Here is a 27209-nt window from a genome sequence, read left to right on the forward strand (position 1 = left end):
TTAAATTTTAGGACTTTTATTTACAAAATGGATTGACTCTTGTTTTATACAAATCAAAAAACCTAAACTTTTAAAAATAGAAAAAACTTCCCAAACTCTTGGGACTGACTTTTATGCAACCAAGGGAGTTAGAACTCGGTGTCTGCTTCTTATCAGTCTTGGTCAGGCAGACTGGTCACAGCTGAGCAGAGGGTGGCCAAAGGTCTGTCAGGTCAGGGTCTGAAGGAGCAAGATCTTCTCGTTAATGCAGAAGCGGTGCAGGACCACCATCAGGTTCTCACCGCAGCGGGAGACCTGGCGCTCCATGGCCAGGCGGAAGTCCTCCTTGACGCCTTTGGTGATGCCTCGAGTGACTGTGTGGTGCCTGAGTCAGCGACAGGAAAACAGAGGGAGACTACGGTTAGAGCAGCACAGCCCAGAGCGACCTGGGTAGGAACCAGCCTGCCTCACAGCTAAGTGGACTCACACATTTACACCAAATTTATAAAGCAAAGCTGTAACCAGATACCGACTCCTATTCATCCTTCTCAGTCTCATACTAGGCAGACGTCTCTCCTGCCCTAGACGGAGTCATTTTATACAGCCAATGGCCGCTGCAATTCACCTGCTTTACCTCTGAACTCCTGAAGCTCATACAACTCAGTGCCTTGGGTGCTTTAGGTTCCATTCTCACTGGCCTCCCTGTGCTGGAGGCCAGGCCACAGACACCAGAGAGAACAGCAGGAGGAGGGACCCACATCCTAGTCACCAAGGAGCTCTCTGGCAGGGCCTTGGTCCACAAAAACTCAGGTTCTACACAGCTGCTGGGGTGCTGAGTCAGGCCTCTCTCCACAGAGACAGGACAGGGCAGACCCTTGAGTGCTGTGTCCATCTAGACTCTTGCAGAAAAAGCGGGGCCCTGAGACAGAACCGTGTCACAGGCTGGAAAGGCAGACCCACTGCCTGTGAGGTTCTCTGAAGAGCAGAGCCTTCCAGGTGCTTGCTCGTCTGTGGGTGGTTAGTGGGAGCAAAAGCCAAGAGCTGTCTAACTGTGCCCCAAGAGCCGTGCGTTAGGACGGGAAAGGACAAACAGAGTCCCATAAAGTGAGGACAACAAAATGAACAGAGGAAAAGAAAAGTCAGCAGAACTCAGTGGACTCGACCACAAACAGAGGAGTTTTGGCTGCTAGTTTGGTAACGTAACAGTTTTAGACAAACGAAACCCATCTGTTCCCCACCCCATGCCCTGACTCCTCCAAGTGACACGGTTTTCACGTAGTGAGAAACAGGCTGTGGCTATCACCCTGAACGCTTCTGTCTCTAAGACACGTTATTGCACAGTAAGTGAGCAGGATGGCAGCCCCGCCGTGCAGGCTGTTTAGACTGGGGAAGACAGCGCTGCAACAGCCCGCAGCCGCTTAAAGGCATTATAGGAGGTAGCAGGGACGCGGGAAAACAGGTCTGCACGGAGACTAACTCAGTCAGGGTCGGTGAGGCTGAGAGTCTGGGTCCTCCTGGGCACAAACAGGTGCACACTGTTTTATGTTGCCTTGCGGTACTTCTATTCTGGGTCCCTGGGCTGCAACCCCAAACTAGACAAGTTACATGCAACTACAGGCCATATTTCAGAGGACAAATCCTCCCCTACTACTCCTGAAGACACAATTAACTGTTGCACTCTGCTTGGCAGAGGACCATTCTATACATTGACAGGTGCACAACAATTATGTATGCATAAGAACCTCTATGCAAGTCAGGATGATGTCAACTACAGTCAGGCTCCACACACAGCGATGGGCTGCATTGGTCCTCTACAGCCTGGGGACACAGCAGCTTGGTTTGAGTCAATGCAATAGCATGGTGCATGAGAGCTGTGTTGCTGGTGTTAAGTGGCACGTGACTGTAGATATGGCTTAAGAAGAGGAGACCCTAGCTAAGCAGGATGACATCATTTTAACATATTAAATATTGCCAATTCAGAAAGGTAAGGCCTGAGACAAAGCGCCTGCTTTAAGGCAGGGAAAGCTGTGTGAAAATCTGTTTAGAGCAAAAAAGTCCTGATCATTATATGGAAATCCACAATAAAAGTTGGCTTGTGGTACATATATGTCAACATATTTAAACATTTGTGTCTCAAAACCTTGGACTTCATGAGAACAGAATCGCAGCCTAGCACTTCCTCTGGTACTCACTTAGCTAATGCAGTTTAGCAAACTTGTTTCTCCCCCCAGATCCATAATGATTTTTAAATTCAACACAAACACACTGGCAACTCATGGAAAAAAAAAACTTAAAAAATGTTACAATATTTACAACCAGATGGTTTGCCAAGGAATGCAGAACAAATTAAAAACGAATAAATAAAGCATGAAAAAGAGCACCGAGGGACAAAGAGCTGGAAACCATGGGCGGGAAAACATGTTGACAGACAGCACACTATGAGCAGGTGTTTTCCACTTGGTACCTGTCAGCAGTCTGTATGCTGGGCTGAAGCACAGGTAAGAATTCCTGCTGCAGTAACCCCATGGGAGGGCTAGAAGGCCTTTAAAAAACAGCAAACAGTGGCATTCAACACCCACACCAGCTCACCCTGCACCGCAAAAACAACACTGCGGAGAAGATACACAGGACTGGAAAGCGGACTGCACAGAAACCTTAACCTCCACGACCCCTGGCCGTGCTGTGTCTTCAGGGGGACTGGGAGAGGCTGAGGGCCCCACCGCACCCGCTGCTGGTGCCAGTCTAGAGGCATCTTGGCTCCTGGTCCCAGAGCTCTTCCCACTTGTGACTTGGAGTAAAAAGGCATCAGGGAGGAAGAGGGAGACGAGATGGTAGTGGGAGGGGAATATCTGAGAAGTTAGGACTCAAAACCCAGCCTCCTTCACTCACTCTTCTCACGCCCACGCCGGTCCCAGAAATACACCTGGAGACACTGGCTAGCCACCTTAGCAGGACTGAAGCCCAACCTGAGAGGTCCTTCAAAGAGGACCCAGAAGGGCTGGTAATGTCTTCAATAAAGAAAGGGTGTTTGAGATTTGGGGGGAAAACAAGGCTGGGAGCCATGGTCTTGCAGAATTCTGTAATGAAGATTTAACATATTAGCCGGTGATCACTCAAGAGATTTTTTTTTCCTTTTTGATTCAGTCTAATGCAGCTATGGTACTGCAATATCAGCATAAAAACGTTCTCTCATTTAGCACATGTCAGAACAACATACCTATATAACAAACCAAGAACTTATGCCTCCTTTGGCCTGGCACCAGGTGCCCCGTGTTTGTACTGTACCTGCTTGCATCCGAGATGCTACAACTAGGACGGACTCACAACCTTACCCCAAGGGGAGGAGAGGTACACTGCTCACAACATCTCTGCCACTCATCTGGAGGGACCACCCAAAAGGTCTGCAATGGCTTCAGAGAATTTGTTTGGAACCCAAGGGAAAAGGAATATAGATAGTTTTATTCAAGAGTCTAATCACACCTCAGTCAGTCAAAGCTCTGTCTTATGCAGTTAGATTCGCTTGGCATCATTTAGAGATAGGTTATCTGAAATATAGATTTCAAATCCATAGTGAGACCCTTACAGAGAACATTTCTACAAGGTCAGGTCACTAGGTAACAAGCCCTAATCCTTTTTCCAGGTTGAATCAACTGTGGGTTTTTAGGAGGCTTGTCTTCTAGAGAAAGTTCAAGGAAGTTACAGTTAGGCTGATCAAGGTGGGACATCCCTGGAAAGCAGGACGGACGCCTCCTTGGGCAAGCAGCCTCCCCCAGTGTCAACAGCACTGGAACGGACAGGTCCTCACTTTAACTCCGAGTCCTCGGGACATGTGCAGGTTAGCACTGGTCAAGTCAAGACAACATGGGCAAAGAAGAAGGGCCCAGTCTCAGTGACTGGAGCCATTCCTTCATGCTGCCACAGACAGCCAAGCATTCTTTAAGTCACGGGGCGATCGTCTGCAGATGGAGCCTCTGGAGGAAGAGTCTGACTCTAAGACCATATGACAATTTGAATGGTGAGCTTTTGATGAATTAAAAGTTTTCTTAAAGCTTGCATAATCAATATTTGAACCTAGAAGTCCCTAAAGAAAACAGTTTAACCTGGGTTTCCACATATAGAAGTAATCTATTCACACACATGGTTAACAACACTTGGAACCATGCAGTTAATATTCCCCATGACTTTGGTTCATCATCAAAATAGTCGATGGAGAAGGGGAGAAGACAGTGTCTGGGACATCCTGATTAAGCGCTCCACAAAGGGCCTCATTTGCTCTTAAACATCACCTCAGTTCCCTATTGGAAATGTCAAAGACATACACTATCATTTACAAGATGAGGAGAGGATCTTCTGTTCTAAGGACAGATTCCACTGGGCCCTACTCTTGGTAAGGTATACTGAGGAAGGAACGCCCACCATGGGCCAAATTCCTGAGTTACAGAAACCCAAAAGAAGCATTTCTTACCTCGCTCCTCCAACACCCCTAGGACTCTACAAAGACAAAGTGAGGACCATGGCTTTCAATAACTAAAAGACTTGCTTCTGCCCAAACTGAGGGATGGATGAGGTTTCCAGTCTCAGCCATGCATTCCCCCTGCTCTGGGTTCAGTCCCTTGGCTTCACTCTGACAGACTTACAGACACACCGAATATGCAGGAAGCCAGGAGGAAGGGTACAAACTGCACATGGCGCTTACAGTAGAGAGGATCTATTAGCCAAACTGCAATGAGGGCTGAGGATAGAAGCGAGATTTATGAGCTATTTAAAAATCATGGATGGCCACTAGGTATTCTCATCTGAGACAACGTGGGCTTTCTGCAGTGTCCTATGGGCTAGGGGCACACCTGGGCTCAAATGCTTGCACAATCATTTTTTGGGGCAGGTGTGTTTTAGAGACACTAGAACCAGCTCGTTCACTTTGTACTGTGTAAGCCACAGAGAAGCTTGGAAGGGCCTAAGACATAGTTATAAAGGAAACCTGTAGCCCCATCCAGTACCATGTTAAGCATGGCTGCGTTCATTTAAAATCACTTTATGTCTAACCAGAAGTGAATACCAAATCTTGGAAAGGAAAAGGCATATAGAAAAATCTCTAGTAAAAAATTTCAAAATAACAAAAATATCCCAATTTAAGCAATGGTTTTGTCCCCCCACCCACCCCGCCACCCAGGAAATGTAGCTAAGAAGCACAAGTCTCTAAAAGACACCTAGAATTCATGTGGACCCTTGAAAACGGAGACCAGGTTTGAATTCCTCTCCATTAAACTTCTGAAAGGTACAGAAACTTACAAATAAGTCATGCAAGTACATGAAAGGTGAGCACACAGCTTCAAAGAACAAAAGATCGCCTACTTACTTGATCAGCATTCCTTGATTTGGGAGTAACTCCAGATGAATCTTCCCTCCTTCCTGGGTCCTTAAATAAGCAAATTCCTCCAGCATGTCAATGTCTTCGGCCACATTCAGGTCAACCAACAAGGAACAAGCTGCCCCGGTCTCCCAGGGAAGGAACAGGCTCTCAGCAGATGAGGAAGCTGATGTTGTCCTCCAAATAACAACCACAGTCAGTTCTTGACAGGTACTGGTTTTCACATTAACCAAATGGCCCTATCAAAAGAACTCTTGGTACAAGTGCTACCAGGCGGGGCTGGCTGTGTAACTCAGTGCCATCAATCTCCAGACCCATCAGACTAAAAAACATTAGCACATGGGTTTTCCTATGGAGATAATGAACAGGTTCTACATGGCCATATGAGAAATTTCTTATTAAGAAATCAGAGATAGTAGGGGTGGGGAGGATGGTCTGGCTGACAGGATATGTATGAGTCATAAGAAGAAAGATGATTTCTTCAGACCCAGCAGACAAGGTCTTTCAGATGCTTCAAGAAAGGAAGTGTCTGAGAGCCCAGAAAATTCCATGTGAAATATTAGATGGTGCATTCTTCTGGGGGAAAGTTATATAACTTTCATTAATTTTTTTTTTCTTTTTTTTTATCACTGCTCAGGCACTGGGACATATGTAGCACACATACCCTGCAAACTGAGGGAATGGACTCTGAGAAACAGTGACATGAAAGCAGCCAAACCAGGGTGTCCCCGCAATTCAAAGGTCGTCTTCCCTTACGAACAGCTCACAAAGCCACTCTGTCTCATCAGCATACCCTTTGGTAGCTGTCATGGCGCAGGCCCAGTGCTAAGAACTGATCCCAGGGGCACCTTCTGTCCAAGGAGAGGCCACAGGGAACACTTTTTCCACAGATAAAGGCCAAGGAACTATTGCAGGCTTTGCTAAACCAACTGCCCTGGGCTTGCTAGGAACCTGTAGGCTATTCTGACTGCAAGCATCTTGGCTGCCTTCTTGAACTTAGCTAGAACGACAGTCCCGATTCCCTGAATTCTCTTTGAAACGTCACTGACTTTCACCAAGCCACTGCCACGGCACCATTTCGAGTCCTCACTCCTTCTCCTTTCCCACACTTGGTAAAAGCAGTATCTGTACTGACAGGGGTTCACACAGTATGATAGCCTTGTGATTAATCCAGACAAAGGATACTTGTAACATAGCTGAAGAAGTTCTCATACTGGAAATTTCCCTGCTGGCAGATCTTACTGATGGCTTTCAGGAAGAGGTTCTCTCCCCGCGGCCACTCCTGCTGGAGCAGTACAATCACATGGCCCAGTGCCATGTCATCTCTGCTGTCTGTAAATGCTCTCAGCTGTAAGACACAATTTCATGTAGAAAAATAAGTCTAGGACACGTAGGGCACAGCAAATATCACTTCCTAAAGGAGCTCCGTGTGTCAGTATAGGCTACAAATCATTACTGTTAAGACAACAAAACTGTTCTGAACAACAGCCTTGATTAAAAGGCACATGAGGCTGACACGTCTTTAAACCGGAGTTGGACATGAGCAGATGAGGTGAACTGGGAGTTTCTGAGCTTGAGAATCAGGGATAAAGTTGAGTATTCCTACATAGTGACGAGAATAAACAGGAACTTTTGTTATTGGTTTTTCTTGTTCTACTTATCTAAGACAGGGTCTCAGGAATCACAGGCTCGTCCTACAATTGTTAGATATCTGAGGATATTCTTGATCTTCCTACCTCCACCTCCCAAGTGCTGGGATTATAGGTATGTATCACCATGCCCTGTCTATGCTATGCTGGGAGGGTTCGTGGGTGCTGGGTAAGCACCCTAACAATTTAGTCATCTTCTCCACCTTAGAGATATCTTTTAGGAAACAACTGTGAGTGGAAAGATGGGCAGGAAGCTATAGCAGAAGGCTTGAGATGGTGCTGGGAAGGAAAAACAGCAAGCAATAAGGTGTGAACTACAGAAAAGGCCAAAGGTTTGGTTTGAATGGACAGCTGCAAAAAACCACACTTCAGATGGCTTTTTTGCCCCAAGCAGCTCTAGTGATTAAGTCAGTGTGGGACTACTGCATAAAGTAGTAGGCAGCACTGCTGCCTTTTGCACACAGGCCTAATGAGACAGCGACAAGCCCACCCCAAGGCTCTATTCCACTGCAGCCAAGGTTTGTGTGTCTTCAAGAGTCTTGGAAGCGTCCCAGTGCTACTGGGTCTTTGCTGGTGCTGACCCTCATGTCTAAAAGAATTAACTCCTCATACATCTATGACCCTAAAATATATTTATATTGCCTTCTTCTGTAGCTAATACATTCTGACACATACATTGTCAAAATTTTTTACTGTATACCAACCACAGCAGGCAAGGAATTTGTCTGTCTGCTCTACTACTTACTACCCACACCCTTCTCAAGGATGGGGTTTATTTCCTATTCACCTTTGCCTAGTGCAGTTGAACTAAAAAAAAAAAAAAAAACTTGTTAATTCCTAGGGTATGAAATTTTCCCACCTGCCTGGTAAAGTACAAAACAGCAAAACAGTTGTAAACAAAGCTTAGTCATGCCAGCTCACCAAGACATATTTCAAAGGCAATGCGTTTCCTAGTATTCTCATTTTAAGCTCACCTTAAAGCACGCTAGCATCAAGTGCAGGCAGTAGGGCATAATAGCCTTACTGGTACAGGGCAGCAGCTTCAGATCCAAACCTAGCAGAAGGCCAAACTGTTAGTGAATGCTACCGTCAAAGAGAACAGCACTGACAAACCAACGTGCCACTCACTCCCTCAGTGAGATAAACAACAGCTACAGAACTCGCGACACAGCACAATTATATTCTGTGATGACACTGATGTCTGGTCTCAAGATCTCACTTCTCAATTTCCTTTCCTACCTTACTAAATAATTATTATAAAATATTTCAGATATGTAGAACATTATATAGAGGGAATCTCACAAACCCAATGTGCTTGCCATTCAGCTAGTGTGTGTATTAAGTATCTAGCCTGTATGTACATATGGGCATCACGTGTGTGAGTGCCTGTAGAGCTAAGAAGAGGGTCTGGGATCCCTTGCGCTGCAGTTACAGATGGTTATAAGCTGCTATGTGGGTGTTGGGAACCTAACTAGGGTCGTCTGCAAGGGCACCATGTGCTCTTTACTGCTGAGTTATCTCTCAGCCCCGTCTCTTGGTTTTACAAAATGCTAACATCTGGCTTTAATTTTTAAAGATTTAAATTACCACAAAACCATTAGAAGCTGCTTCTTCTGTTTTTAAATTCAAGACAGGGTTTTTCAGTATCTTTGGAGCCTGTCCTGGAAGCTAGCTCTTGTAGACTAGGTTGGCCTCGAACTCACAGAGATCTTCCTGCCTCTGCCCCCACCCCCATCAAGTGCTGGGATTAAAGGTGTGTACCACCACCGCCCAGCCCAGAAGAAGCTCCTTATAGTGTCTTAATATCATCCTCTTCTCCTGCCACAAGGCAGACATAATTCTGAGTATGTTGATGGTCACTCCTATGCAATCTGCATGCGTCTGCCACAGGTGTTTGTTTGTATTTACAAACAACACACAGGAATGTCTGGCAAGTTTTCAGTCTACTAAGTCACATGGTGTCATAACATACGTATCTTCCGTAAACTGACTTTTTTTACTTCACCTTCTGTGTTTCAGGTTTGTCATAATACATGTAGTGGTGGACAAGGAATTTCCAGGATTATGTGGTATTCTATCGTTTACATATACACACATATATGCATGCATGCATACATACACGAATAAGTACACACACACACACACACACACGACTCCCATCCAGTCATCTAGTTATAGTTACCACAGCTTGTTCATGAGATTTCTAATTTTTCACTTTAAACACAAACATGTTTACATATGACTTCATGTGTACTTGTAGGAAAACTTTAAGCACTGACATTTAAACTAAGATCTCAATCCTTTTCATTATGGCCTATACTCTTTATATCTTAAATCTTCCTGTAATCAGAGGCAAGAAGTAGCAAAAGTAAGTGCCTTTTTATATACATGAATCCTCTTTAACATGGCATATATCTAAAATGAAACATCCATTATTTTCAATATTCCTCCTCTGTACATGAAGTACGAGGATCTTCAGTTCATCAACAGAGAACATTTCTGTTTGGAAGGCACGAGCCAGTGGGTGAAGCCCCGTTTGGAGGTGATGCTGAGGCCACCTTCCCAGCAATGCTGTCCTCCAGGCGCTTACTCACGTTCAGAAGCACAGGGCGGCTGTTCCTCTGCCCTCACTCAGGACCACTGCTCAACAGCCTTGCTTTTTGCAGTCTGTGTTGCCTGTTTTTGTTTTTTTCATACCAAATTTAATTTCCTTTTGCTATAATAACAGATTTCTATTTCATTTTGTGTCATTTCTTTTATACGATGTGCTTATCAAAAACTTTCCTACTGCATCTAATTTTTTAAATTTCTTGGCATAAAATTGTTCTCTTACTGTCCTTTTGACATAACCAGGATTTGCTGTGATACTGTCTTCATTCCTGATATTTCTAATTTGAGGCACCGTCTTCTGGGTCAGACCTGCTAGGGCTGTATCGTTTACGCACATTATCACAGACATAACCTTTGACTTTCACTCATTTCCTCAGCTCTGCTCTCATGTTATTTCCCTCTTCTACTGTCTTCATAGTTAATCTGCATATCTATTTCTTACTTCTTCGATGAAAATTTAGATGATTAGCTTTGCATTAGTTTTTCCTAGCAATGTGGCATCAGGTAAAGCTCAAAACACCCCCTAGTGCACAAAAGGAAGATGTTCTTCAGAGACAACAAACTCAGGAAGTGGACTCAGAGCTTGGAAAAGGTGCAGGTTCACAGCTGCTTACGGACACAGCCTGGAGGGCTTTTTTTCCACAGCACACAGTGCTGTGACCTCACTAGGAACTGTGACATGTCTTAGCCATGGCCCTAAAACAACTGTGACAGAGAACAAGACTTCACTACCTTTTCTAAACTTGGGCTTTACTTTGGAGGGCTCGTCCTGGGATTTCCCTCCGTCCTGAATGGGTAGCACCATGTAGCACATCAGGTCCAGGACCTTCTCACATGTTGTCTGCAGGAGAGAGGACACAGGCACTAGCGCGAGGCTCTGAACGAACAGCAGCCACCACAGTGCAAAGGCGGACAGCGCGTGCGGAGGGGGCTGCATTCCTGTGAATGGCTGAGCACTCAACAGCGAACACAAGGAAATGCACGGTTAGATTATGTCTATGAAACAGGGAAGAAAAACCTATTCTTCACTGCTAGAAATACCACAATTTTTCATAGACTAGTAAGTATATATAATGTCTATCTCTACACCATACAGCAAGTTCAAAGAGTCTGGGATACACTTTCTCAAAAGAGAGAAGAATAAGTAAACAGAACTGACGCTCAATCCCAGGGAATTGAGCTACAGAACCAGGAAGTCAAACAGGATCACTGTGTTTTTCAGCAGCAAATTAAGTAAGAGATCCAAGTGGGAAGGTCAATCTAGGAAGTACGCATTGACTTGAAAAACCACCACAGGCAAGGGAGATTCCAGGGTGCCACGGAGCCTTTGAGAATGCCCCTTGCGCCACCAGGTACTCACTCTATACTCCCCCAGAGCAAAGTGACAGGTGGCCAGCTGGATGAGCGCCCTCTGGTGTTCTAAAGTCCCCTGTCCTGTGATCTGTGGCTGAGAAAGGGATACTTGGAGAGCTGCTAGGTGATGCAGACTGGCTATTGCCTTCTTATATTGACCCTTGAAAAGACACAAACACAAAGAGGAAAAATACTGACATTAAAACACACGCACATGCAGGTCGCACAGAATCTCCAAATAAGGACATTTTAGATGCACCATTTCTATAGAACCAGCTGGCTACTTATGAAGGACAGGAGCAGCGAGCTGTCAATGTCAACATCTTGGTAGCAATTGTCTGCTCGCCCCACTCTGGTAGAACAATGCACTAGGCTGGATGGCAGCAGGGCAGAGGGAAGAAGTGAACAAGGAAGTAGCGGTGCTGTTTTAGGAAAGCTCCTACTCAGATAAATGGTACACGCTCTCTCTCATATGTGGATCCAAGCTGTGCATGTTTACATGTAGGTATGAGTGTAGGAAGAGGTCATGAGACTAGAACAGGGACCACAATTGAGAGAAAGGAAAAGTCGAGGGAGGGAGGTGGTAGAACTTTTTTGATGACAGAGAAAGAGGCTGCCGGAGGTAGAACAGCACAAAGATGGCTTCTGGGTGATGGGGATCAACTAAAGCAAATGATATTCTGTATGGTAACTTAAAATGGAGAAATATTCATTAAGAAAACTGAGAAGTATTTACGCTATCTTTAAGGTGCAAGAGGACAGAGATAAAAACGGCTGTGTGGGTTCTTTCTTCTATACACAGGGAAGAGCAGGACCATGACTGAACACACCAAAAGTCATCAGGAAAGTGAGGCACTTGTGGATGAAAGTGGACTGTAATCTCAACCACAGAATACTCCAAGGTGTGGCTGGGCATGGAGCACAGCACAGCTCTGATGCTGAGACAGTTTGCAACAGTCCCGCCCTGCACAGACACAGCAGCTGGAAATTCCGGTCATAGTACCTGGTAGATGATCATATCTGTGAGGAAGATTCTTAGCCACAGCCAGGTGTCGGTCTTCCACGCCAAACAAATTCTTGTAAATTCTGTGTGAGAATTTGAAAGCAAATTCATCCCAAACAAGTGAACACACAGGCAGCAAGGAGAAAAACACAGCAACTAATAAAAGATGGATGGCTCCTTTCACCAGCGCTCGAGAATTTCTGGTGGGCTGTAAACTGTAACATGCAAGGAGACTTTTTCCACATCTACTTATTTTAGGTTCGCATGTGCAACATGGTGCAGGTATGGAGGTCAGAGCACACGTGGCAGGAGTCGGTTCTGCCCTCTACCATGTGGGTCCCAAGCCATGAGATCTGTTGGCAAGTGCCTTTACCCACTGAGCCATCTTACCAGCCCAAGAAGGATTTTTACACACCAACGCTGTAAGCACATAAGCACATATTTATTCTATGCCAAGAACCACACTTTCCACTCCGTGTATCTGGTCTATTTTTTAAGACAAGGTCTTACGTAGTCCCCGCTGCCCATTTTATCTGTTTTTAAAAAGGTCGATTATGACTAAAGAAAACTCCTTCCAAAACTAGTCATATCTACAATAAACACAACAAAAGAAAGCGAGGCTATACTCCCTTAGAAACTAGAACACAGCACATCTGACGGGGGCCCTCCGGTCATGTGCAAGCAGGCTACAGGATGCATGCTCACACCCAACAGGCAATCAATGGGCCCTGATTTCACAGGAAAGGAAAAGCGACTGGTTAGCAAGGAAGCAGTGAGCCCGAGAAAGCAGGCACGTGAATCGTTTCTATCTTCCTTCCAAAGGAAGCAGCCAAGTGGGCAAGGGGATGCATATTTTTTATCCCAGCACTTGGCAGGCAGACTCAGGAGGATCTCTATGAGTTCCAGGCCAGCCTGAGCTACATATTGAGGTCCTATCTCAAAAAAGAAAACAGGCTTTCTCTACATCCAAGGCAACAAAGCTGATGGCAGACAGAAGCCACACTGCCTTCTGCACTGCAGAGCACAGGCAGCTTGAGGGAGCAGAGAACCAGAACGCAAAAAAGAAGGGAGCAGCACAAACACAGGGAGGAAGAGCAAACACCATCCCTCCCCACTGCCGAACCCCGCTGGCCTAGGAGAACTCAAAGATGATAGTTAATTCAATAGGTTTCCCAATCAAAAAAGAATCCTATAAACCGAGCAAATGGCTAGACCTGATTCAATAAGCAATGAGAGCTGACATTTCAAACACCACGATGACATTTTAGAGTTGATCTGATACGGTTAATGATGTCAATACCAGCACACTCACCTTTGTCCAGGAATTCCAGGGAATGGAGCAACTCCCAGCTCTCCCTGGCCAGTTTGAAGCTCTCCAGCACTTCGATGGAGTTGCTGAGCTCCGCTTTGCTAACAACAATATGCCGATTTCTTCCTTTTGTGGAACATTCTTCATCATCTGAACTCTGCTTAAGGGAAGAGCACGGCTCATTGGGAGTGGTACATGCCATCACAGCTGCAACGTTAGTCACTGTTCTGAACTCTGTCTTCTATGGCTTCTACATCAAAGAATACTGCATGCGCAATATTTTCCATTTAATACTGATCTCTAATGGTCAATACATGATTTTCATCTTAACATTCTCATGCTGTCAAGTTGTATGTCTAAAATTAAGTTTGTTGATTTCTTATCAATTCAAAACACATCATTTTAATCAAAGTCAAATCAAAACAGATTCTTATACTGAGAGATAGTGTGTAAGTGGCATTCTCTTTAGTTTTTCATTTCCTTAATATGAGACATTAATTAATTTGTTTCCTCACAACAGTTTGCCACACACGAGAATAAACAGAAGTCCACTCTCTAAGACACGGAAGCAGCTGCCTGTTAGTGCCCCTTCTGCTCTGCACACATGTACCCAGGGCCACCCCCCGCCCCGGCTCTGCTGCTGAGGTGTGAGTCTGGAATGCCCTCCGTGTCTTACAGTAAAGACTTCTACCACTCTTCCTGTCATACAGAGGTAGAGAAAAAAAAAAAAAAAAAACAGAGGCAGAGAACCAAGAGAGCTGCAGAGAAAGCCACTGCCAGAAACGTCACTACCATGTCTAGAGATGCTAACAAAACAGTCAAGGTCACACAGATCACTGAGCTTCACGTTGTCACCAATTTCTTCAGTCAGTTATTCTGCCCAATGACTTGACCATGTCAGCAGCCCCAGTCAAACCGTCCCTCGCTCTCAGCACACTCAGTTACTGCAGCACAGAGGCTTCAGTGAAGCACACAACCCAGCTCACCTCACACGACACTGCCTGGGATGCCTGCTTTAAGATTAAATAAATAAAGATTTATTTTCATTATTTTTAACTATGTGTAAATGTATATCTCTGCATTAGGTATGCCCTAGTGACTGCAGGCGCTCTCAGATAACAGAGGTGCTGAGTTCCCCGGGGCTAGAGACAGAGAGTTAGCATTCGCTTGATGTAGGTGGTGGGAACTGAACTCGGGACCTCTGGAAGAGCTATTAACCATGTGCTATTAAGCACTGAGCAGTCACTTGGGTCCCAGGTGCCTCCTTTCTCATAGCCATGCTCCCTTCCTTCAGATCTTAGTGCCCTCCTGCTGCTTCTCGTACCTGGAAAATCTACCCTACACACTTATGCACTGCAGGAATCTTCTCTCTCTCTGTCTCTCTCTGTCTCTGTCTCTGTCTCTCTCCCTCTCCCTCTCTCTCTCTCTCTCTCCTCTCTCTCTCTCTGCTGGATATCCTATTTCATCAGAGCCCTGTTTCATACCAAGAAGTAGTGAATTAGGACCCTATTTACTATCGTAAATGGCGAGTTCGGTAGTGTTGCAACCTATGAAAGACAGCTCTGTTTCCAAACTAGGTCATACATTTATCAAAGAAGCCCAAATTTCAGGGAAGACACTATGTATGGCATTCCAAAAAGCCTGCAGAAGTTTGAGAAATCCATCTTGAAATACACACAGTCCGAAGGGAACACACATACGCATGTGCTTAGGAGGAGAGGACCAGCGCTTGGTGAGCTACCAGCACATGCTATGAGCAGACGCAGTGAGGCTGAGTGCAGACCGCCTCTACAGCTTGGAGAAAGCCTTCCTGTTTCTTTCCACCCTGAAGCCTGTTGAAGCCAGCATAGCATCCTACTCCAGCAAACGGTTCCCAGGGGGTTGTGTAATTTCACCAATACCCATCAGTCAAAACACGGTTAAGTAACTCAAAGCAGGGTTCACCGACCTTGACACCCCCGGGCTGCTGAGCTGTTCTGTATCCCTGGCCTCTACCCACCAGACAGCCAATACCAATCCCTCTCACAGAACCACAGCTGTGACGATCATTGTCAAATGACCCAGGGAGAGAAGGGCCCAAAATTGCCTCCACTGAAGACAACTAACTTACTTAATTGTACTGTCTTCTAGTAAGTTTTACTTTTTAGCTCCAAAATCACGTTACAAATGACACACACAATGTTAGTAATTAAGTGGAAAGGTTACCATGGTTTTCTCTCTTCCCTCAGCTAGCTTCCTCTTCTTGTGTACGTGCTTACTGCGATCAGTTTCTACATCACCATACACATTGGCCACATCTTCCAGCAGAACGAGGGGAACCTGGCTTGGGGCGTTAGGACCTACACAGAGGAGGACACAGGAACGTTACAAATGAAGTAAGAAAGAGAGTAGCGAATGAGCAGGTCAAGTGCCACATGAAAATAAAGCTCATAAAAATATACCCAGCGTGACCCTGCTAGGTAAACAAGAGCATCTCCGCACACAGGAAGAAGGCCGTATAATCACACATGTGCTGGATCATTTATGAAGGTGCTAGTTCAGGGCTGAACACGAGTAACTGCTCCTTCTTTGCATTTGTTCTTATGCATCTGTGCTTAAACAATGACCACGAAGTATAAAATGATCATGAACATTACATGCACAGCATAATTACACGCTTCAAACAAAACAGAACATAAGAAAAACCGTAAATTAACACACAATATATATAAATAGCTTGTTTAAATCTTTGTCTGTTGTGCTGTCTTCATAAAATCTACATTTTAGGGTTTTCTTTCTTAATTTTGTGTTTTTAGTTTTTTGAGAGAGGATCTCATGTGTAGTCCAGGCCTGGCCTCAAACTTAGTATGTAGCTTCCTTTTCTTTCTCTCTTGAAGAGGTAGCTTTTGCCTCACTCCCTTCTCCCCACTTCTGCCCTTCCCCCTGTTTTTCTCTGTCTCTCTCTCTGCTCCTCCCCCTTCTCCCCTTGTCCCCTTTCCCTTCCTGTCCATAACCCACTAAGTAAATACCCACTTTCTCTGAAAACAAAACAAAACAAAACATAAAAACAAATTTAAAAAAAACTTAGTATATAGCCAAGGCTGTCCTTGAACTGCTTATCCCTTCTCATCCTCCAAGGTGTTGACTTCCTTTTCAAACAGGCATTCAATATCCCTATTTAGTTATAGGTCTTAATACAGGAATTCCTAGTGAGAGATAGTTACATAAAAACTTAATCAATAGAAACCAAATTAAATCATCAATGACAAAGAGCACTGGTACCACCCTACGACTTTTTAATCCCACAGCAACGGTGAAAGTAGAATACTGTAAAACACTTCTGCCTCCCTCTTGTCCGCACTGAACCAGTATTTTGGGTTTCACACCAGCACACGCGAGCGAGCTGACCTTGGCAGAGAGATGGCTGGATGCTGCTGATGTACTGGAACGCACTCTTGAAGAAAACCAGCATCGTGGAGTAGAGCACTTGGTTCTTATAGTTGGTATGAGCCTCGCTGTCGAAGCTGTTCATGTACCTGCAGAGCTCCTTCATCCGGTGCAGGATGTCGCTGCAGCTCCTGGGGGGAGGGAACATTCACCTCACTGCCTGCCAGCAGACGGAGGAAAAGCAAAGCACTGGGGGAAACGCTGCACTCACCAGAGCTGTAGGTATCTGGGCACAGAAACTGCCGTGGCATTAAATAAAATGAAGCTTTAAAAAATTATTTTATGTACATTGGTGTTTCCTGCATGTATGTCTGTGTGAAGGTTTCAAATCTCCTGGAGCTGACATTGTAGAAGGTGTGAGCTGCCACATGGGTGCTGGGAATTGAACCAGGTCTTCTGGAAGATCAGTCAGTGCTCTCAACTACTAGACCATTACTTCAGCCCCTTAAAAACTTACTTTAACTGTACGAATTCATGTGATATGTTGTGATAATCTAATATAGTATATAATCAAATGGGGTAATTAATATTTCTAGCCCCTTAAACATTAAAAAATATATATATTCACAAAGGCCCAGTGTAACATTTTATACATATGTATCACATACAAATCAAATCAGTTTCTTTTTGAGACAGGGCTTTTTGAGATCAGTCTTGGCTGGTCTGGAATACACTATGTAGACCAGCGTAGCCTTAAACTCACAGATCTACCTGTTCTGCCTCCTGAGTTCTAGGATTAAAAGTGTGTGCCACCAGTCCTGGCCTTCAGGTAATTAAGTTTCAGCTTCCATACCATCAATTAGGAAACTTCAAACTCCTCTATTCCAATTATGTAAATTAAACATAAAATCAGCTATTACTGGGCTGTGGCTATGGTTCAGCAATGGAGAACGTGCCTGGCATAAGCAGAACCTGGGTTCAATCCTCAGCACCACACACAGCTAAGCTACTGTGATTCACCATGCACCTTCTGCGTTTAGGACATCAGAAGTTATTTTTCTCTAACAATTATATTTGGATATTGCTAGCTGATGTTTTGCTACTCCTTTCCCAGCCCCATTCACAGCACACAGGATCACTATTCTACTTTCCAAATAGCATTACTAACGCCATGGCAAATTTGCCTGTATCCGACTTACTTCACCTACGTCATCTAGGCTCATCTATTTTGCCAAAAATGATGCAAGATGATGCCTTATGGCTGAATAATGTTGTAATATATCTCTATCAGACTCCCATTTTCTTTATACATTCACGGGCACCTAGACTGATTCCATATCATGGTTACTAAACACAGTATAGTAACAAACAAACATACAGATGTCTCTTTCATATGCTATGTCCCTTTGGAGTCCATAGCTGGATGAAAGGTAGATTTACTGTCAGATTTTGTGGCCCTTCCATACTATTTTGCATAATAGCTGCACTAATTTACATCCCTATCAACAGTCCAGTGTTAATTTTTCTCCACTCCAAGGATTTATTACTTCTCATCTTCTGTCATTGTGTTGGCCTTGAGTTCCTCTGAGACATGTTTTTTCATAATAAAGTTATTCTTTATTATTTGCATGGCTGGTAAATTTCCCCTTCTGACCTGGAGCTAAGAACAAAAACAACCTTATGACAGAAGCATATCAAGTTAACTTCTTTTTTCTCTGCATGAATAAGATAGGATCAACTTCTCAGTATGTTCTTTTAAAATTTATTTATTTACTTTTTACTGTTTTTTGTGGGGATTTTTGTATGTATACCTTCCTTACCTTTCCCTTCCTCCCTCCATCCTGTCTTTCTTTCTTTGAGACAAGGTTCCTCTGTAAAGTACTATCCTGAAACTTGCTTTGCAGACCCTGGCCTAGAACTCAGAGATCCGCCTACCTTTGCTTAAACACGCACACCACCACACTCAGTACTGTCTTATAGCTTGTAATGTGTGTGTTTGCTTGTGTGTGGCATAGATCATGGGTGGTACTGGAATAGCCTAAGTGCATGTCCTTGTGAAGCTGATGCTGAAAGTCTTTCTTGATCACTTCTCACATTGTTTATTGGAAAAAGAGCTCTCATTGAACCTCAAACAAGACAATTCAAGCTTGTCTAGACGGCCAGATCACCCCAAGAATTCTGTCTGTCTCCCCAGTGCTGGGTTTACAGGTAGCTGTCACACTTGTAAGCAAGTACTTACCCATCGGGCTTCTCCCCGCCCTGCTCAGCACATTTCAGGAGTTCCCTACAGTTGGAAATCTTGGATAAGATGAAAAAGTGCCCTCTTGCATAAACGGTGACTGCTACAAAACTACCCTGCAGAGAAGTCTATCTATGCATGATGCTGATTTTCTTAGAAGCTTTTGTTTTGTACAAGGGTCCTGAGATGACACACTGAAGATTTAACGAGAAATTCTGGAATAAACCATTCATTACCGCCTCCCTTTATCCGTCTGCCATTCGCATCTCATGCCAACCACGTTCAGAATCTTAAACAACCGCTCCCAAGGGTCTACAATCTGGGATGACTTCTCAGTCAGGCCTTCGATTATGTACTTCTGAGAGCTACGCTTGCTGGGTGACATTAAATCAGATGTATCCTGTGCACCTGAGACAGGAGAAAAAGTAACTACAGTTAATATCACTGCTTACTTATATGGTATTTGACAGAGAAAAAAAAATGACTCTTCAATCAAAAGACAAAAGTTCTGAGCATAATACACCTCCCCCCCCACTTCTAACTACGTATTTATATGGCACTAGACAAAGGAGCCAAACATCTAAATCCTCACTCAAAAGGCTAAGTACGACCCTGACACATTAGTCCCACAGTGCCCTCAAAGGGGTCCCCTAAATGATGTGTTGCTTACACAACTGGAGCCTCTAACCATGGGAGCTCCTCTCACCATCACCCAGGAGCAGAGCTGCAGAAACGATGAAGCTGCAGAATGCCAGGGCAGCTCCTACTGAAGGCCGCAGATGCCTCAGCAGCCCCGACAAAGTGGGGAAGCAGACCCAGCACCCATAGGTCCTCATCAGAGCAGAATGTGACAAATGCTGAGAGGTAAGCCAGGGACAAAAACCAACCCAGCAAAGCACCCAGGGCACGTCCTGAGAACGGAACAGTCCTCCAGGAGCCCCAGGCAGACCTGTCAGGCAGGGCCTGGCCAGTGGTGCTGGGGGCTGAAGAGCCAGGACAGGAGCTGGGGGGCAGACACAGCTCAGGCGCAGACCACGGTATGTTTATGCCTTTGTTGTTTTTAAAGAAGAGCTGGTCACCAAGGGATGATGGAGGACAGTCATCTGTCTATGTGTAACTTTCATTGGTTAATAAAAAAACTGCCTTGGCCCTTTAATAGGACAGAAAATTAGGTAGGCAGAGTAGACAGAACAGAATTCTGGGAGAGAGAAGGCAGACGCTTCAGGCAGTCGCCACAGTCAGACACCATAGCTTTCCTCTCCAAGATGGACGCAGGTTAAGACCTCTCCTGGTAAGACACCCCTCGTGGTGCTACACAGATTACTAAATATGGGTTAAAGTAAGATATGAGAATTAGCCAATAAGAGGCTGAAACTAATGGGCCAGGCAGTGTTTAAAAGAATACAGTTTCCGTGTAATTATTTCAGGTGTAAAGCTAGCCGGGTGGCGGGACACAGCCCCGCCGCTCCATCTACAGAGGGACACAGTTTTGGGTGCTTCTCTCACTTTCTTTTTTTCTTTTTGATATTAGAAAACTTTATTTTCCACAATTCTTAAATTTTTAATTAAAATATAATTACATTATTCACCTTTCCCATCCCTTCCCACAAACCGCCAACTCCAATAAAAGTTTAAAACATGAAAAGATTTTCCTAGAGAAAAACTTATAAAAACACAAACTATTTTTCCAGTTAAGTAGTGTGTTTCAAGTATTAAAAAGAATCAAAAGTTTTTCAGAAACATCAAAAAGTTAAAAGCTACAGTAGCAATTTATCAGTAAAGAAAGACAGAACTGTTTTGTGAAGGCCGAGTTTACAGAATTTGTAGTCCACAGCTGCGTGCAGTGAACTGAGACCTTCCCTCCCCTGACCCCTCCCACACGCAGTCAATTCCAGTCCTGCCGGAGCTGCTGCTGGCAAGTGCCACCACGGGTGGTGTCCTTCGTCTCACACAATGCTCTTCCACCAAACATGCTATCATTTAGGACCGCTGCGATACATGAATACCGTGTGCTACTGCTGCCTATAGTATTCAGTACGGTAACTGTACATTTGTACCCTACGTGATACAGAATATTCCTTTACATTGTGAAGATGTATCTTTGCCAAGGCGCCTTCTGATTGGTTTAATAAAGAGCTGAATGGTCAATAACTAGGCAAGGAGAGGCTAGGCAAGAATTCTGGGCAGAGAGAAAAGTGGAGATGAATCTAGGCACAAGACAGAAAAGAAGTAAAAGTCATGAGGCAAAACACAGATTACTATAAATGGGTTAAGTTGTAAGAGCTAGTGGTACAAGCCTAAGATATAATAATAAGGTCCCATGTCGGGTGTGTGTGTGTGTGTGTGTGTGTGTGAGAGAGAGAGAGAGAGAGAGAGAGAGAGAGAGAGAGAGAGAGAGAGAGAGTGCTGGCAGTCCAGAGAAAAATCCATTAACATATGGTACCCAATGTGGGGGCTAAAATATCCAAAATAGGACCCACAAAAGCTAAGAAAAGTTCTGGATAGCCAGGCGGTGGTGGCACACACCTTTAATCCCAGCACTCGGGAGGCAGAGGCAGGCAGATCTCTGTGAGTTCAAGGCTAGCCTGGTTTACAATAGCTAGTTCCAGGCTAGCTTTCATAATTAACAATAAGTCTCTGTGTCATGATTTGGGGCTGGCAGTCCAAGGAAATCAGCTATGGTTATGGGCTCTAGGCTATATCACAGTGAGGAATATACCACCTAGCTTGGTATACCTATGATGTTCATACAGTAAAATTGCTAACAGCACACATGAGATGACTGTGCTTGTTTGGCTCAAGGATCCACAACTGCTGGCTGGTCAAAGGAAGTGGCTTTTGAGCTATGGCACCCGGGTGGTGTTCAAGGTACCCGTGTGATGTTTATGAACCTACTATTTAAATCAAGGGGTAGAATTGATTACAGAAATAATTACATACTTCTTTTTCTTTGAAGGCATCTTTTAGGAAAACTATCAAACTAACACTCATTCAAGAGGGACTTCTGAGGGACTTTAGCAAACCAAGTCTGAGCAGGTATAGGATGTTCCACTCACCTTGATGCGGATTTTCCAGCTGTGTGGACCGAGTGACATAGTTGATGTAGAATTCAGCCGCTTTGTTCAAGTATTTATATAACAAATTGGCGGGCAATCGAACATCATGGTTGTTAATTATTAGAGGAAGGACATCACAAACTGTTCAAGGAGAAAACAAACTATTCAGGTTGTTTGTACTAGGGTTCGAACAGAAACTAACTCATTTTTCAGTTCACTGAACGCAGCATCTAAAATATATAGTGGGAATCACCCTGGCACAACTGCTTAAACGAACTGTACCAAAGGACATCAGTGGAGGGAAGCCGAGAGAAAATATGCCCGTGGGTCTGACACCATGGTCAGAAATCTGCTGGCCCCGGGAGGAGTCTGTGTCCATGACTAGGCTTCCTATGCACACACAAGCTACACACATTCTAGCAGAGATAGCAAATACTAAAGAACACACAAGAGTTTTTTTTTTTAAATGCTTTGCAGGTAAAAGCAAGATTAAATTTCATAATATAAAGAGCTCCTTTGCTTTGTACAAGTAACCTTACCCCAGAAATGACAATCCCAGATACTCTACTTACCCCAATTAAATAATACAAAATACAGTGCTTCTTACCAAATAACTTTCGAAAACAGTTAACGGGAGACTCCTGTTCTTCAATGGTCTCAGCTTCTAGCAGTGCCTCCCCAAGGCCAACCTATTTAAAGACAAAAATCACCTCATGAGCACAGTACAAGATGTCAGAATCACAGGAAGAAACAATATTGTTATTTGTCATAAATTTCTCAAAGAAAGAAACAATTCTACTTTAAAGACTAGAAACGTCAGAGTACATCAGCGACATTGCCCGGATCAAGTTCACTGACTACCTGTCCACGCAGGTCTCATGCTCCTCCGAACCAGCAAAGTTAGAGGGCTAAGCAAGTGTCTACAGAAACTCCAGCCTGACAGTGACAAATGATGACAGCTGGAGAGATTTCCTAAGACATTGGAAACCAACTTTACTCTCTGTCAAGAAGTACAAGAATGACAGCAGCTACTCTCAAGAGACCCTAGTAGATAATAATACAGTTGGGGAAGCACTGGGCAAAAATGTCTGAGTTTTAAGGCCTCCTTCCCCTCACTGGTGTCCTGGCACTGCAAAGTCTACCAATCCACTCACACATTCATTTTGTTCTTGTTGGGACAGCATAAAAGATCACAGGACAAACAAAGTAAAAAGCCGCTGCAACAAGCAAAAGAGTGCAAAGATCAAAATTGTGTCCCCAAATCATATCCACTGAAGACCTCACAATGCCTGTCATGCATGGCTTACAATAGGGAATGAAGCATCAGTAGGAATTTCACACAGAATATACACCATGTTGTCACTGCACAATATAACCTCACAGGACCACTACCATGTACACAGTCCATCACTGAACAAAATCTCTTTAAGGGCTGCATGGCTGCATAGCTCACCTTTAAAGACGAGCATTGTCCATGTAGATAAATTAGTTAAAATGAGCTCACTGTAGAATAGGCCAGATGCAGTGAGTGGCAGCCCTTAAAGAGATTTTGGGTTACTTATGGTGGAGAAGAATATGCCACGGCACTCAAGTGCAGGGCAGAGGACAGTTTGCTGTGATCCATTTCCTTCTTCCATCATGTGGGACCTAGGGATGGGATTCAGGTTGTTCGGCTTGGTGGCGAGCCCTTAAATTCAAACACATTATCAAACACGATGGAAATCGGTAACTTTCTACTGAATAACACTGTCAAATTTTGGGGACTATAACCTTAGATTGATAAGATATCTGGAGATGTGTAATGAATGTCAGGGAATCGAGTGATAAGCAACTGTAGTCCTTTCTTAAAGGAAAGCAAGGAATCAGCCCTACCCCATGTTGCACCACGGTCTCAGGGAAGCGCCTAAGAAGCAGCAGCAGCATCTCCGATCGTTCCAATGTATTGAAGCATTGCTCTGTCACCTTCAGCAACATTTCACACTGGACCCGACCCGGAAGAGTTTCAAACAAGCCTGCAAACAAAATTTCACCTCTGAAGATTCTCCCCCCCACCCATGAAGAAAATGTTGACCCAAAAGAAGTAAGGTATTCTTTTCCATTCATAAAACTGTAAACACTTGGAATTCACCTGAACACTAGCAGACTTCTGGACTCCAGAGTACTTGGCACAAGCGGTTTGCTGAGTAATGAAACATTTGAAGGCCTGATGGTCCAGAGGGCAGGCATGACCTGAGTGATTCGTCACCACAAACCTAGCTACACTGAGAGAAAGGCAGGAACTTGCTGAAATTGAAATGACCGAAACCATCTGCTCGCTAATTATCTAGAATTGCTAGTTCTTGGTTGGGTACAGCAACCAACCCAGAAGTTCCAAGTTTTTCTCCTATTTTGTGAAGATTGGGTTAATCTATAGATGCTTTCTGGTTATTGTAAAATGTGTCCAAAATACAATCTCCTGATTTCATTGACAGACTGCCATGCCATAGGAACACTTAAATAAGTGTTCTAAGTAAATTCTGAAGTGACCAAGTGACATCACCGCAGACTTTCACTGCCTTGAATAAACCATAATGTGGGCACCACTGTGACAGGTGTGACTGAGATGTCTGTGACAGACATGGTCTCCCAGAAGTGGTCATTACTGTTACTCACTCCTTAAAAACTGGGTTTGCGTGTCCTGCGAATCATTCCTCAGTGCTGATGTTATGATACTGATTTCTCTCCACACCACCGGCTGTTCTGGGAAATTCACAAACCTATTTTTAAAATGAACATACCAAAGTAAGATACCAGATTCAACAAAGTAAAAAACCAGCATTTAGAGAAAACCTCTTTTCTTTAGGCGGATGTTTATATACATCAGAATACGCCATGATAAATACACAAAATAGCCTATTAGTTAAAATAACTGAGAATCCTCATAGAGTCTCTAGATGTTTCTAGGAACGGGGAACTGCGGATGCAGCTCAGTTGTTGGTAGAATGCTTGCTTATCATGCACAAAGCCCAGGATTCCATTCCTGTGCCCCATAAGCCAGATGTGGTAGTGAATGCTTATAATTTAAGAGGTAAAGGCAAGAGGATCAGATTCAAGGTCGTCCTCAGCTACACTTAATGAATATGAACCCACAGTAATCTGAGATACATGAGACCTGGTCTCAGAAACAAAGAGAAAACAAAAGCAACCTGAAAGCCCTCATTCATCTTTTGCATGACCAATGTGACCAGCTACCCTGCTCCTTTCGCCAAGTGCTCCTGCCAAGATGAACTGTATCTTCAAACCCCGAGTCAGAATAAACCCTTCCTTTCTATCAGTCACAGCAATAGAAAAAGTGATACTCTATCAAAAAAAAAAAAAAAAAAAGGCAAATCACCGATCACAAATAAATAAAGAGAAGAGTGGCAGTGATAGTCCACATTTTTGGTAGCATCAGGAGCACAAAACTTAAGAAACATAATAGCAAGGTATGATTTTTCCCCATGACACGGGGCAGTTGTGGCATAGCCTGTGTCCCAGCTACAAGGAGGCTAAGATAGGAGGAGCATGTGAGTCTTTTGGGTTCAAAACCACCCTGGCCAATGAAGTGAGATTCCTGTCTCAAGGAAAAGAAAGAAAAGAAGAAAAAGGGGGAAGGGTGGAGAAAAGAAGAAAGAAAAAAGGAGATAGAGACAATCATTTAAAGGTTGCTGGGAGTGTGGAAAACTGACAATCTTATATGTCATTTGTGGAAATGGATATTTAGGATACCCTTTGTAGAGAACAACTTGACAGGTGATGAAATGCACATACCCTCTAGCTACAAATCAGAGACACCAAAATATGGACAGAGAAGCGCTGACATTCCAGAGAGTTTAAAATAACTGGAAATGTGCACCAAGAAAGGAGAAGCTGAGAAGCGCTATATATAGGAAAGGAAGAACAACAAGCATCTCTATAAAGTAGACATGGGGGGCCCACCATAGTGGGTGATGAAAGCAAGCTCCTCAACGTATTTATGTGTTTCCATAGAGATGCACAGATACACACAAAACTTAAACCTTTAGACGGGATTTTCACATTTCATTCTACCAATGCTGGTTTCTTACATAAACCACGGGATACAAATTTGGGGATTAAAATACAAAAATAAGCCATCTCTGCAGCAGGCGTGTTGGCAATTAAGACAGCCTGAGTTCTGGGTACCAGGGATGCAGCGTCCCATCTTCTATCAGTTGTTGATATCTGAAGAGCCCCCTTAGGGTGTCCACAAAAGGTCCTAGAAGGATCCAAGATAATTAACTCACATGTCATACAGCAACCTCCCCGCAGTGGCAGTCCTCTCTGCATTCCGCTCGATGGTGTACATCTCATACTGAAACAAGGCACACAGGGTCAAAACCACCTTCCACCGCAGTAGCTGGTCCAGCTCCAGCCTACCTGCAGCACCGCTCAGGATTGGGCCTTCACCCAAAACACCCCCAAGGGAAAGGACAGCCTGAGCACAAAACATCCCTTGGTGGCCCCGAGCTCGGGACTGGGGCTCAGGGTTCACTCACTCCATCCGCGGGGGTTTCTGGGATCAACTGGGATAACGTTTCCGAGCAGAGCAGCAGGCACCGAACGGATGGCCGCCACCATGATCAATGAATGAGTGGTCTGGGCCCTCATCTAGTGTGTGGTCTCCGCCTTGGCTGGCGCTGGGGGTGAAGCTGGTCGACTGTGCAGTATGGGGAGGGAGTCCGGCCGTGCTCTGCACCCAGGGCCGCCCAGCTCGGCTAAACGCTCCCTTCCGCGCGTGCTCATCGCCGCGCCTGCCTCACCTGGATGTTGAAGTCGGCCGGGTAGAGGCTGCGGGCCGTGATAAGCCATGCCTTGGCTGCCCACAGGTCCTGGGGCACCAGCTCTCGGGCTCGCTGCACCAGGAACTCACAGTCGCCCTGGGCCGACATCACCCCGGCGACAAGTCCTTCCGGCGGGGACTCCCACGGCGCCTCCAGCACCCGCCCCCCGCCCCTCGCGGGCGACCATTGCGCATGCCCGGAGACCAGCCAACCACGTGGCGCAGCGGCTCTTCGGAGTCCACTGGAAACTCCGGAGAAGTGGATTTGCAGACCTCGGATTGCCTTCCGGTGCCCCAGAGCCCACGATCCGGGCTCCAGGTTCTAGCGTTCGCCTAGGACCTTAAGCGCGGGTCTGCGGGTGCCGGACTTGCGGGTGCGCACAGTGCACAGTTTCGAGTGTCCCTGAGAGTCACGTTCTCGAGCGCCACGAGCTGGTGCCCCGAGTGTCCACGATTGT

At 44.8% G+C, this 27209-nt stretch overlaps 1 protein-coding gene across 5 annotated transcripts; it reads right to left on the reverse strand.

Annotated features, from left to right (window-relative positions):
- On the reverse strand, positions 1-26923 carry Ints10 (integrator complex subunit 10). Of its 5 annotated transcripts, XM_038326411.1 has the most exons (19): positions 26732-26923; positions 26216-26283; positions 24585-24688; positions 23805-23944; positions 22540-22621; positions 21933-22073; positions 19113-19284; positions 16659-16828; positions 15477-15610; positions 13275-13428; positions 11963-12045; positions 10967-11119; positions 10339-10447; positions 7971-8050; positions 6533-6695; positions 5336-5429; positions 3312-3389; positions 2444-2521; positions 1-364 (listed from the first exon to the last, which is right to left on the reverse strand). In XM_038326411.1, the coding sequence occupies exons 1-19, from the start codon at positions 26858-26860 to the stop codon at positions 208-210; spliced, it is 2289 nt and encodes a 762-aa protein (XP_038182339.1). In that variant the 5' UTR covers positions 26861-26923; the 3' UTR covers positions 1-207. The 5 variants fall into 5 exon arrangements, with proteins under 5 accessions (XP_038182339.1, XP_038182340.1, XP_038182337.1 ...); XM_038326412.1 differs by lacking the exon at positions 3312-3389 and having other exon boundaries at positions 13275-13431; XM_038326409.1 differs by lacking the exons at positions 2444-2521; positions 3312-3389.
- Between the last annotated feature and the right edge of the window lie 286 nt (positions 26924-27209).

The sequence above is a fragment of the Arvicola amphibius genome, chromosome 4 (genome assembly GCF_903992535.2).
Source record: "Arvicola amphibius chromosome 4, mArvAmp1.2, whole genome shotgun sequence".
In the NCBI taxonomy this organism is placed as follows: domain Eukaryota; kingdom Metazoa; phylum Chordata; class Mammalia; order Rodentia; family Cricetidae; genus Arvicola; species Arvicola amphibius.

Coding starts and splice junctions, on each gene's coding strand:
- Ints10 (XM_038326411.1), bottom strand. CDS start 26,860: ATGTCGGCCCAGGGCGACTGTGAGTTCCTGGTGCAGCGAGCCCGAGAG. Junction 15,611..16,658: donor CCAGCCATCTCTCTGCCAAG/GTCAGCTCGCTC, acceptor TCCTCTGTGTAG/GTCCTAACGCCCCAAGCCAG. Junction 12,046..13,274: donor CCTGGAATTCCTGGACAAAG/GTGAGTGTGCTG, acceptor ATTCTCACACAG/AATTTACAAGAATTTGTTTG.